Source organism: Papio anubis, chromosome 3 (assembly GCF_008728515.1).
Source record: "Papio anubis isolate 15944 chromosome 3, Panubis1.0, whole genome shotgun sequence".
Classification (NCBI taxonomy): Eukaryota; Metazoa; Chordata; class Mammalia; order Primates; family Cercopithecidae; genus Papio; species Papio anubis.
Window position 1 is genome coordinate 116,122,976 of NC_044978.1, and position 13,886 is coordinate 116,136,861.

A 13,886-nucleotide genomic window follows, 5' to 3' on the forward strand; every position below is an offset into this window, starting at 1 on the left:
ACATATTTTGGCTAGTTAGTATAACCGATACTGATTTTATTTGTTTCTTTTCTAAATTTAGTATGTATTTTTTTCATCATTGACACTAGGAAGTATGAATTCATTCAAAGTGTTTTTTTTTTTTTTTTTTTTTTTTTTTTTAAGTTCCTTAAAAGGTAATCTGAATAACAATAAATCAGCAGCTAAATTTTGGTTATGTTTATAGAGAAAATGCTGCATTTCTGAAAGAAGAAGCCTCAAAAAGTACAAATCACAGAGAAGCATACTAAATTCATGAGAGACCTCATCTTACCAAGCTTCCTGGGAGTTCTGGTAAATGTCCCCTTCACGGTTCGACAGTGGGAATTATCTCCTCCACAGACACCACACTTATCCTCAACCTTATTAGAACCAATTTCTTTATCACAGCCCACTTTCTGGAGAGAGAAGATGTCAAATGTGGCTAATTTTAATGTGCCCAGTAGTGGTCAACATCCCAGAGAACGATGAACCCTTCATGGCCCACAGTCAGCCAATTTACAGCGAACTGCCAGTGTAGTCATGATTTTTAATACCTCAGTTTTTTTTTTTAATAGTGGGAAATCAAATGACTTGTACCCTAAGTAATAAAGAATATATTTCCTCTAGTCCAATGAAATATTTACACCATTTTAAATTGTCATAGTCATCAAACACACATATAATGAGCACAGATGTAGCTGATGCTGAGGAGACAAAAAAACAGTAAGTGCTTTTCCCTTGCTGCTCTCACATTTATGATGATGGATAATATAGTGAGTTGTATATTAGTGTAATCTTTAAAAGATGGTTAGGATGTGAGATAAAACTTCACAAGAGTGGTGAAGACTTTCACAGGGGCCAAAGAAACACAGAATGGAAAAGCGTTTCAGGAGAGCAGATGAGTTACAACAAAGCCAGAGAGGTTGTATGTTCATGGAAAGTGGGTTCAGAGGTCAATATCTAAACCCATATTTAAACCAATGGAAGGTTAGTGTTTCATGATAAGGAAAGAACAGTGAAAAATCTGCATGGAACAGACTGCAGAAGACTTGAATACCAGGAAGAATTTACATTTTCCCATGAAACGGGGAAATACTGAAGGTTTTCTGAACCAAGTCATGTTCTTAATATAAATCATTGTAGAATAATGATACACAATACACTACTGCACTCAAAAGTATGGGATGAAAGGTGGTAGGGAAAATAAAGACAACACATACATTTAATGTACTAGGTACTGTGGCAGGTAAAAGCTGAACAAGACATACTATACTTTCAGGAAAATGTAAGCTCAATTACTTTAGACTCATTAATACAACACTTCAGTTTTGCTGAAGTATACAGGAAATACACATTAGGAGCAGTGTTTCAGTTAATAAGATAATTTCATATCAATTTAACTATGAACACAAGAAATAAAATGCATTTTTAACATGAGATTAAATGGAGCAAAAAAAAACCCACGTTTGCTTCTCAACAACTTTTGTTCTAATGTGAAATTTAGCATTTAAAGTTAGTATTGATTAGAAGGTGAGAAAGAAATGTCTTATTATCTTTACAACAAAAGATTAAATACACTTAGCACTGATTATTTTTAAAAAGACCTTGTATTTTAACAGTAGATGGCTGCTGAAATACCCGAAGCAAATGCATTATTACCAATTTGTATTCCCAACCTAGAGGCCTCAGAGTTACTTAGAAAAGGCATTTGGCTGGAAATTAGGAAAATTATTTAAACCTTGATTCTGCCAGTGACCAAAGTTTGATCTGAGAAAGTATAATGTCTCCCAAATTTATTTTAGCTACTGAACTATTCATAGACACTTATTGTAATGTGATTTCAAAGATAAAATAGTTTAAAAAATTAAAAATGTGCAGATGAATGATAGTAAACGTAGATACTGTAGAAAGCCTTTGGGGAAGCAATTTGAACTTACCACACACTCTCCTCGCACACATATGCTATATGGATCTTTGTAAGAACAGCGCGTTCCATCATGCACCAGTTGTTTCATGTAAGCAACATCTCCAGTCTCCTTGGACTGACAGTAAAGATGGCATCTTTTCTTGGCTGCATAGGATGGAGGATAAAATTAACTATTTACATAAAATGGAATGTTTGAACAGCATAGTTTGTTTTATTTTTAAATATAAGATTTCAATGTGATTTCCTAAAAACAAAAGGAATACTGTATAAACAAATAAAATAAGGAGTAAGGAGAAAAGTATGTACATCTGACATATTTGTTTTAGCTAAGGTGACCATATAATTTATCATCTAAAGTAGAAAAGGGGCTCTAGTAATAGCAGGAACAACAGGTATAAACCGGGACTGCCCCGGGCAACCCTAGATTTCACCATAGCTCTTACATAAATTTTAATTCGAAACCAGTTTAGTTTTTGTAATATTAGAGCACTGAAAGAATGTCTCTGATTTATTTGCCTCAATTACCTACCATAGTTTTTGTCTCTTACAGGATGCAACTCACTTCACCAAAATAGATAAAAAGCATGCATTTCTTCTTAATGCGTTGCAACTTCGAATTCTTATGTGTATTCTTCTTTCCTTTAAGATGGATTTGAACTGAACCCAGTGGTGTATGTAATCACATGACTATTTCTTTTCATTCACTCAAATAAGAAGTATGGCAAAAAGTTGCCACTTGGACATATTTAACCAAAAATTCAGAAGTAAGAAGTGAAACATTAAAAGAAAATTTCCAAGTGTATTTTTTAAACTAGTCAATAGTACAAAAGTAAAAGGTTATAAGGTATCTTTTGTTATTAAATAATGAGCTTTCTCTTCGTCCTGACTCAATTGTCAAAGAACTAGATTTTTCTCTAGTCGTTCAGAAAGGAAAGATCACAATATTCCAGAAGTATTTCCTAGTAGAGGGATTTTGGTTGAATCAGGAATTCCAACATCTCTCCCAGGCATTCCTTTCCACTGGTCTTTCACCAGTGATGGTGATCGTGCTGCTTGCCAGGAACTATTGCACAATTCTTACCTCTTTACAGAAAGGGTACTTTAGCCTTATTCTTAGAAACCGAGGAGAACTTACTCCTATAAGCACCAAGTTTCCTAAGTTACCAAGTAGGGATCAAGAGTCCATGGGATTGGTGCTGGCAAAGCTTAAACTGTGAGTAACCATCCACACAGCAGGGAGAAGAGCAGGAGGCTACTCACGCTCAGGATGTTCATATGGCAACCAGTGGTGTTTGGTATTCTGGTATTCAAAGTGGGAGTTTCGCTGCTGACACTGCTGTGCTCTGAAGTCCTCAAAGTGTTTTTGGCATTCTTCTGTGTTACAAAGCTGGTACTCAAAATTAACACCAGGACAATCCTGACCACCATTGATGGGCCTAAAGAAAAGACAATACTTAAAAAGGCCTTTTGGCTTCTGTCTAGCAATTGAAGCTTGCAGACACAGTGCTTGAGGGCATAAAGCCAGAGTTTCTGGGCTGCCAGCACAAAGTGAATGAACTCATACTTCCTAATTTCAGTCCCTTTCCAAAAGCACCCTTCTCTCCCTGCTGGGTGGAAAAGTAAAACAAAACACAAAGCTCAACATAAATCAGCTTTTCAAATCATGTATTTTAAATGCATGGCAAAAGCGTATAAGAAAAAAAAAAGCATGTCTATTGAATCGATACAATGATATTTTTCCACCACATATAAAACACATAGATGCAGCTCAAAGAAACTTTGGTCATTGCTCCATGACTCGCTTTCCTCATATGTAAAATGCAAATAATACTGTATCTTCCTTCGAGGAAAATTGTGAAGATTAAATAAGTTGACACTATTTAAAGCACTCCTAACAAACCCTGGCTCATAATGAACTTTAGCTGATCTTTTAATTTTTATTGTCCTTGTTACTTCTAATACTACCATCATCTCTTCCTGTGAAGGCAGGTATGTGGCATCAGACAGTCTTACGAAAGACACGCTCAGAGCCATCCTGCTGCCAGAAACAGAGAGAAAAGGCTGCTCACATATTAAACCCTAGACAAGGAAGAATCCTCTAAATGTGATAATTCAGTTGTTTTTTTCTTCATAAAGATTGCTGAGTACACAATAGGGATTCAATAATTGTAGTCTGAGTGAATGAATGGATAACTTTCCCCCAACAGTCACCTGGCCTTCTATCACAATCTTTCTTTTGCCCTCCTCTGAAGCAATCACGTTCCACTCCCTGAAGAGAGTGAGTCTGTATGCTTGGTACCGCTCTTTCCTGGACACTCCCTTGCTTCTGGCAGTTCATCTCGCAGTGCCCATGCCCATGCCCTTAGGGCACAGTGACCTACTTTTTCCTTGTTCAGCTTCTTAATATTCCTGAACAGCAACTTCTTTACAAATATTCAATCTCCATTTGATCTTCTTATCTTCATCACTGACTGCTTGTCACAGGACTGATGAATGGAGATGTATCGAAAACACAGACTGGTTTATGAACCGTGAACAATTTCTTTTCCTGCCCTGTGTTTTACGTGCACTTTATAAAACAGAATACTAATAACATAATATTGAAGTATTTTCTGGTTTCTCCAAAAATAATAAGAATTACAAGGATATACTCACATGGGATTATTGCACTGGCGTGTTCTGAAACGAACACCAGTTCCACATGTCCGAGAACAGGAGCCGAATTTAGTCCATGACCCCCAATTGCCATCTTGTTTTTGCTGATTAGCATTCTTCCACATGCAATGACCCTTATAGCACCACTTAGGAAAATGACAAAGGGTAATTATTAAAATCATGCGCACACTAAAGCTGAAGTTGTTATACAAGAACCATCTAGTTAAAGGGCTTTGACTAGATGCTCTTTTTTCTTCCAGGTGGAGATGCATTTAAAATTATCCAAAAGCAATTGTATCATTAATATACCCAATCAAAGGGTAATTTAGACTTGTATTTTTCAAGTATAAAATTAAAATGGAAAAACAACATTCACTCAGACTAAATTTTTAAATGATACATTCACCAGTGAGCATCAAACATTATAATCAATAAGAACTCTTTGAGCACCCAGCTTGCACAGTTGGTAATATTTTACCCTTCATCTGTCACTACCTATCTCATAGCAGAATCTTTTGAGGGCTATATGATCTTTTTAAAAATGATAACATAAAATATGTCTTGACTTAGATAATAATATAACATGTCCAAAACCTATGCAGCTTTCAAAGCACTTTTATTTAACTTTTAAATTTTTTCATTCACAATGATTCTGAGAGATAGATGGGTCATATATATAATCATCACCAATTAGATGAGGAAAATTGAGGCCCAGAAAGGTTCATCAGTAGTAGTTGAAGGCCATCTGACCAAGAAGTAATTAAGTGGGGCTACCAGAACTCTAATACTATAGAGGCACCTAACTTAGAGTGCCCTGCATACAGCAGGTGCTCAAGAGATGTTAGTCATTTTCCTCTCCAACATTTTGACTTACTTTTTCATACTACATACAATAAAAGCATTTGTTAAAACTCAACTTTTATAAATTTCAATATAACACCAATATATTTAAGAAAGTTGGATGTTAAAAAGTTATATAATTTTTATAAAGCAAAAATGCATCAACTCGTTATGCTCTTGTTTCTAGTCAGAAGTTTATGATATTGAATTTTCCCAAAGCAAAACATTGTATATAATGTGCTTTGCATAGTGCCTAATATAGTACAAATACTTAAAAAGACAGGTTTTATTATTAATAAGCATATAATCCTTGTCACAAGTACAGTTTATACACATTTGAAATTGAGCTTTGAAAGAACTAAACGCCATATAAATCTTCTGTACCAGGTTTTAGTCCTGCCTACAATTTCTTATTTCTAAACTAGTCAAAGCTCTTCAACTTGAGTTCTTAACATGCCTTTGTTTTGGGATCTTTGCCCTTATGAGTAGCGTAGCTTGGCACTAAGCCAATTTCTGAGCATTCAATCCTGACTACACAATTTGAGATTTAAAACCTCTGGGCATCCTTCCCTAAGGAACAAGGCCAAATCTTCTGTATAAGTTCACATGACTTTATTTCTGGGCAACTTTCACAAGGAATGGGATGCCAGCAGGTCAATCAGATCTCACTACCAGGGGGGCAGATGGTCTGCTGAGTTGCTTCTTCCTAGTCTGACAATAGTGGGCTGAATTGTAGTCCCAAAGATATCAAGTCTTAATCCCTGGAACCGGTAAATGTTAGCTTATTTGGAAAAAGGGTCTTTGCAAATGTGATTAACTTAAACATTTAAAAATGTATCCATGGGGTCCTAAATGCCATTACATGTATCCTTATAAGAGAGGGGTAGAGGGAGACTTGACCCACAAAATGAGGAAAAGGCAATGTGGCCACAGAAGCAGAAACTGGAGTGGTGTAGCTACAAAGCAAGAAATGTGGGGTGGCCACCAGACGCTGGAAGAAGCAAAGAAAAGATTCTCAACTAGAGCCTCTCGAGGGAGAATGGCCCTGCCCACACATTGATTTCAGTTCATTGAAATTGATTTTTGACTTCTGGCCTCTAGAACTGTGAGGGAACAAATATCCATTGTTTCAAGCTACCAAGTTTGTGATAATTTGTTACCTTAGCCACAGGGATCTAGTATACTATCTTAGTACATTACTATAATAAAACCTTGCATACTATGATTTTCACATAAAAATGACAATGCAGCTGTATTCACCACTTTCCAGACCTTTAAAGATGATAATTATGCAACATGTTACATATTTATTGTGTAAATAGATATACTCACTTTTCCAGCAGCACATTCAGTCCCATCAAGTGGAGGTCCCTTTTTAGTCTTACAAAAGTAGGGATTATCAGGATGGCTACACCACAGCTGTTTACATGGGTCAAAGGTTCGGAACTGGAAGATAGATAATCAAATTCTCAGTGAACTCTCAGCTAGCATGACATGCACCAAAAATATATTCTATACAGTTTCTTCTGTCCTGTTTCTTGGATGTGTTTATTTCAAGTTAATAGCCAAAGTTGTGACATGTTAAAAAAAAAAAAAAAAAAAACTGCATAAGATTTTCAGGTAGAAAACACTTTTATTCTTCTTTTCTAAAATAACAATGATAAACAATGATTTGTCTGAGATTATCTGGTTGACTTTCAATGTTTTTTCTTGATGTTTCTATGTTTTGTTTTTCAAATAGACAGTGTGGAAATTTTCTAAAGACTTAGTAATTATCATGAATATTGTAAATATGAAAATATAATGGTTTGGCAGCTCTCAAGCTATCAAAATGTCTTTTCTTTATTTCTGTAGGTATGAGATAGATTATTGAATATAAATAATAAAAGGGCTGGGCGCAGTGGCTCATGCCTGTAATCCCAGCACTTTGGGAAGCTGAGATAGATGGATCACCTGAGGTCAGGCATTTGAGACCAGCCTGGTCAACATGGTGAAACCCCGTCTCTACTAAAAATACAAAAAAATTGGCCAGGCATGTTGGTGCATGCCTATAATCCCAGGTATTTGGGAGGCTGGGGCAGAAGAATTGCTGGAACCCACGAGGTAGAGGTTGCAGTGAGCCAAGATTGCGCCACTGTACCCTCTAGCCTGAGTGACAGAACAAGACACCATCTCAAAATTATAATAATAATAATAATGATAATAATTAATACTTATAAATAGTTGACCAAAAGAAGAAAAAAATTGTCAAAGTTTCTGTGTAAGATAAAGTATTCCAGGTGCAACAAAATATCATAATACATTCATACAGTTTATGAAATATTTTCCATATATTTGATTCTCATACCAATCCATAGCTGAGAAATATGGGTTACAGGTTAGGGCTATAGTTATGGTTACAAGTAAGACAGTAACAGCACGAGACTAGAGTCTTGGTTTTCATACTCTTCAGAATGGTTTTTATTTTCCTAACACCCCACATTATAATGTCCAAATGTTTGTATAAGCAAACATGTATATTTGTGTGTGCTCTTTGCTTGTTTGCTCTTTTTCTCTCTAAATGTAAACATCTTACCAATCATTATGTAGATGTTTAAAAATATCAAACAACAGCTTATCCACATATCTATTGCCTATACTGCTAATTACCTAATACACCTTTATGTGCATAGAAATTTTTTTATTAGTGCAAATTTTCAGATGTGGGTTTTTTGTTCTAATCCTTATTACCGAAGGTGGAAATTCTACTTTTCCATGACATTAAGTCAAAGCTTTAGAAAATTCTCCGATCTAAAACATTAATGCAAGTAATTAGGAGCTCACAGTGTATACTTTATAGACAGACTAAATGGTTGTATATAGAGGGCTTCAAACAGCAGATCAATTTCTTTCTAGCCCCATGAAATACTTATGTTCCTTGCTCTAACATACAAAGCTTGCTCCAACATAGAAAAAGTCTTTCTTTCTTTCTTTTTTTTTTTTTTAATGAACTACTAAAGACCAATATGGAAATTTAATGAAACATAACTCTAATGTGAATAGTTACAGGGAAGACTGGTTTTAATGGATTCCACTGAACATATATATGTGCCTTTCTTGTGTTAAGCACTTTAATTATATTATCAAATTTAATCCTCACACCAATCTTATCAGATAAATACTATCATTCTTCACATATTACACATGAAGAAAGTAGGCCAGAGAGATTAAATATAGTGCCCAAGGTTACACATTTAAAAAGCGTCAGCTGGGTACAGTGGCTCACGCCTGTAATCCCAGCACTTTGGGAGGCTGAGGTGGGTGGATCACAAAGTCAGGAGTTTGAGATCAGCCTGGCCAATATAGTAAAACCCGTCTCTACTAAAAATACAAAAAAGTTAGCTGGGAGTGGTGGAGCACGCCTGTAATCCCAGCTACTCGGGAGGCTGAGGCATGAGAATTGCTTGAACTCGGGAGGCGGAGGTTGCAGTGAGCCGAGATCGTGCCACTGCACTCCAGCCTAGGTGACAGAGCAAGAGTCTGTCTCAAAAAAAAAAAAAAAGAAAGTATCAGATCCAGGACCTGACCCAAGGTCCTGACCTCCATGCTATGCCATATGATTCTTTTATTAGACTATACCAGCACAATCCTTCCCTATGGTCACACATACATGGAATTCTGCCATCAAGCTAAAGAAAAGCAATAAATCTAAGGCTTAACAGTCATCTTCTCTGAAAGTCACAAAAACCAGGGGATGAAAAGAACGTGAAGATTCGAGCCTGGCAGCCTTGGTTTCAAAGTCCAGTTCCCCTGTTTACCAGTTGTGTGCCTTAAGCAAGTTGCTTAATCTCTAAGTCTTGGTTTTATCTTCTATAAAATAAAAGTACATCAGCTCTCTTCTAGTCTGTCATGAGAATTAAATAAGACAATACATTTAAAGCATGTAGCTGTAGCACATAGCGACACAATGAACACAAAATAATTGCTAGATATTATTATACTTGCACCAGTGAGTCTGCAAATCTCACCAAGCAGGAGCTACACAAACAGATTTCGAGATGCAACATCTGCATCAACTGGGAGCAACATACCGCAGTGCACATTTTATAGCCAACACCAAAGTCAAAACGACATTGCTCATCCATAGAGTAATTGATTCCAGGAAGTTCTGGGAGTTTAGGCCAATCATGATCAAAAGGGTCATCAAGGAGACAGTCATAGGAACTGTAGGAAGAAAAACATTGCATGTAGTTAAATGTTCATTTAAAAAAATCAGGTCCTGATTAAGAAAAAAAAAGTAGTCTTCGCTTATATACTTTAGAATTTCATCACAGATCATACAGCAATTTTGCAAAAATATATATTTAAGGTTTTGGTTTCAGTTCCATTTAGAAAAAGACTCTTTACCTGTATTCATGCCAGGAAAGTAAACCAAGCATGACTTAGGAGTACAGCCATGATTATTTGAGTCACTAATTAAACCACCACATGGTGTGGTAGGGCACATCCTGACACCTATACTGTAGAGCACAGCTGGTACCATATGCAGGAACCACATGACCGTCCTCCCCCAACCTCAAGTTTGACCATTAATCAAAGATTCTATAACAACTTACTAAAGGAAAATTACATCACAGTTAAAAATTTACTTATATTGTAGACTTATGGCTTCAAGTATTGTGACTCCATGATAAAATTGTGCCGAATGTTCTAAGTCATAAGAAAATGTTTATTATCAATAATAGTTTTCATTTACTGGGAATTTTGCTATGATCAAGTCCTAAGAGTCAGTTTTATGTCTGTAGGCTATAAAATAAATACTCTCATGACACGCAGCAGGGGACATACTGGATATATCTTTTCAATTCTTGACCACTGCATCGGGACCAGTGGTAACGATGGAATGCGGCTTGTACCAAGGGAGCCATGACACTTCCCATAGCAGTCTCATCACCACACCTGTTGCCTTGTCCATCATGCTCCATTCCCAACCTAGAACACAAAAAGACCTCAGTGGTAAGAATCAGGGGCTACTGCCTTCACTTAATTTTGGTTTTGAAAATAAGCCCTGGGAAATAACGTATTTTTAAGTCAGCGTGGCTTTCTTGAAGAAGTCACAGAAACAGAAATTGACAGCAACCTGACAGAAATGCCTTTCTTATTCTATAGCTCTGAAAACCACAGGAGTGCCTCTGCAAGCCAGTCACTCATTTAGTTTCAGTGCATGACCTCTTCTCTGTTTGCAGTTCTTCACACTTGGCAAAAGACAAGAATTGCATGCTGGCATGCATTATGCCCAAAGAGGAAACAATACTGGGAGAAGCAGGAAAGAAAAGATCTTTTTTTGGCTTTATAGCTGTCAGCAGTGACTTACACATGGCCTGTTTCATGGGCTACTACGAAAGCAGATGAAAAACCATCTTCATGATTCAGGGTACAACTTCTCACTGGATGACACATGCCGGTGACTGGAGCATATCCTGTAGAGAATAACAATTACTTTTATTTTCATTTTATGAGAAGACTCATTAAGAATTACAACTGGACCTTTGCCTAGGGGAAAAAAACTAAAAGCCTTTCAGGAAACAGGGGCAGCTTTATTTCCCTACTAGCATTGTGTCACATTCTCTTGGGAAAGCCACAGGTAACGGTCTCTAAAATGATTCACTGTGTCTGCATTTCCTCCTTTCCTAAGGGAAGGAATGGCCCGGGGTTACCATTCTCTTCTGCCCACCAGCTAAGCCCTGTCTTTCTGTTTTAGTAAATGGTCCTTCACATCGTGGTACTGATGAAGGAAGCCAGAAGTTCCATCAATGTTGAAAAGAAAATCATCAGTCTGCTTCTTCCAAAGTCCACATCAGAATTTATTAGATAAATGTACGCTGACTTTGGAAGAAAGCTCTTTGGCAGCAGTCATTTCTCATGGCATCTCTTTTTTCATTCCAAACAGTTAGTGGAAATCACACTGCATTTTACAGCATCCCCTCCATGCCCCAAATGCACAATCACTATTTTAAAAGCAAGTATAATTTATGATGGTATTTAAGTGGCTTTTAGCATTGAGAACTCCACAGAAGTCATTGGAAGCATCAGAAAGAAAATGTATGCTTGGCCGGAGTGTGGTGGAAAGTGGTGGTGGAGAGCTGAACATTTGAACAGACTGCCTGATTTAGGATTGCTTTTTAAAAGTCATGACCTTAAGTATTTTCTACATATTGATGGCAATACCTTGCATTCCAGCAGGTCCAAAGTCTTGCCTCGTTAAAAAAATTGCATGGTCATGGTGTTCAGAGTGGTTGAGATCAGATCTTTGTTGCTGGGACGCCCAGCGACACACATTCTCCAAGCTTCTAGATGGGTTTCCCCTTTCTATGAGGCTGATGGACTAAGAGAAAACAATATGTTAAAGCCACACATGACAATTTCCCAAAGGCTTCGTTTGATAGTTTTCTCTGAAGTTGAATTTGAGATTAAAGTATTTAAACAATGATTCAATAATATTTAGGGCTTATTTTGATATTCACTGTGATTTATGAATTCTAAATGCCCATGAAGGGTATTTTAATAATAATTTTACCTGTGTGAAAGTCAAATAATGCCATTTATGAGAATGGTTTTGTTACGTTTGAGAGAGAATCTCACAATTTTACCTGTGGGAAAGTCAAGTGATACCATTTATGAGCATAGTTTTGTTTTGTCTGAGACAGAATCTCACTCTCTCACCCAGGCTGAGGTGCAGTGGCATGATCTGAACTCACTGCAACCTCTGCCTCTCGGGTTTAAGCAATTCTCGTGCCTTAGCCTCCTAAGTAGCTGGGATTACAGGCGCCCACCATCATCCCTGCTATTCTTGTGTGTGTGTGTGTGTGTGTGTGTGTGTGTGTGTGTGTGTGTGTATTTTTAGTAGAGACGGGGTTTCACCATGCTGGTCAGGCTGGTCTGAAACTCCTAACCTCAAATGATCTGCCTGCCTTGGCCTCCCAAAGTACAGGAATGTTTGATACTGCGATTTGCTATTGTGAGGCAACTTAATATTAACCATTTAGGTAATAATTTTAGTAGTCTAAATAATTCCTGGTTCAGCTTAGATTTGAGTTTCATAGAAGTAAGAACAAAAATATTGAGAAAGATTCTGGCATGTTTTTCCAGAGATGTGAATGTATAAAATATTAATTAAGATTTTTGTTTATTTTTTATGATCCAGAATTAATCAACATTTGGGGAGAATATGAATTCTTCCATGAGTTGGCAAGGCTGGTGAAATCTTAGTCTATGGAGAACCATCAAATTACATTAACTTTACACTAAAAACAGAAAGAAAAACTCCCATTTTTTTAAACTTTACGCTACTGAAGAGGGGTGGACTCTTCCAGTTCTGATATAAGAAAATAAGTTCGTTGAATGTTGCTACCATCACATTAGGGTCAGGAGCTAAAAGTTCAGGAGGAAAAGGGCCCAACCTTCAAGAACCCACTAGCCACACTTCTCAGAGTAGTTCTGATGAAATGAAATTTGAACTTGGAACCAAAAGTTAGTCCCTATTTGACTGACAGGCTGAATTTTGTTACAGTTCAGCAAATGTTATTACCAGTGTTTACATTCTTAATAAAATCAGCTGCCTTTTTTTATATACTGATCACGTGCTTTTCCAAACACATGCTTTAACCACCAATTGGAGGCTGTTATTTCCAGCTGGGGTTAACTCATATTCCTTGTTGGCAATATAAAGTAGGTCAGGCTTATGTGATAAAGGTCGATGACACTCTATCATTATAAAATGATACGTGGATGTTAACTATTTAATGAAATGCAAACACATGGATTTTTCCTATTTCCTAAATGTACAACTTCATTAGTATTTCATAATCAGGAGGATTAATTATGAGAGAGAGATGTGTAATTTTAAAAATCAAGGAAGTTGTTAAGCTAGTTGTTTCCCGTATGTTTCCTCCTTAAAGGAGCTAAAATCAATTATCTTATATGAAATGCCTACAATGTGCATTTTTATCCAACTTTTGCTTTTGAAAAAATTAAAGCTCTTTTAAATGAAAAGCATTCACTGTGCACCTCACTCTTCTTAAGTGGAAAGATATATGTATATAAAACATTGTTTTTAGTGAATCAAGAGAAGATAAAGATCTTTGTCTTTTTTCTTCAATGTACATTCCAAGCACCTAGAAAATATCTGCCACTTAGTAGGCATTCAATGTAATTGCTTCTAATGAATAAATGAAACACACACTCGATGATAACATTAGGCTAAGGAAATTCTCTCTCCTCATAACAGTATCCATTCTTTCCATTCATAAGTCACACCTAAAGTCAGGGTAATTACCTACATCTTTAGACAGAAATAAATAAGGAAATGGAAGCCGCACAAAAATCATTCATCATCTGCTCAAATTTGGAAGTCTCCACTCACGTGGCAGTTTCTTCTCAATTTCAAGCAACTAGGGGTTTATGTGGAATATATCTACGCCTTAAG

General features: G+C 36.6%; 1 protein-coding gene across 1 annotated transcript in view; it reads right to left on the reverse strand.

Moving 5' to 3' along the window:
• ADAMTS3 (ADAM metallopeptidase with thrombospondin type 1 motif 3) overlaps positions 1-13,886 on the reverse strand; it is a 279,687-nt gene that overhangs the window by 27,665 nt on the left and 238,136 nt on the right. Inside the window, exons 7-15 of the mRNA XM_017958779.2 lie at positions 11,630-11,786; positions 10,776-10,881; positions 10,250-10,393; positions 9,493-9,625; positions 6,755-6,868; positions 4,583-4,728; positions 3,188-3,363; positions 1,938-2,071; positions 293-416 (exon numbers count right to left, since the gene is read on the reverse strand). Of these exons, the coding sequence (XP_017814268.2) occupies positions 293-416; positions 1,938-2,071; positions 3,188-3,363; positions 4,583-4,728; positions 6,755-6,868; positions 9,493-9,625; positions 10,250-10,393; positions 10,776-10,881; positions 11,630-11,786 (1,234 nt within the window). The remainder of the gene's footprint in view (positions 1-292; positions 417-1,937; positions 2,072-3,187; positions 3,364-4,582; positions 4,729-6,754; positions 6,869-9,492; positions 9,626-10,249; positions 10,394-10,775; positions 10,882-11,629; positions 11,787-13,886) is intronic.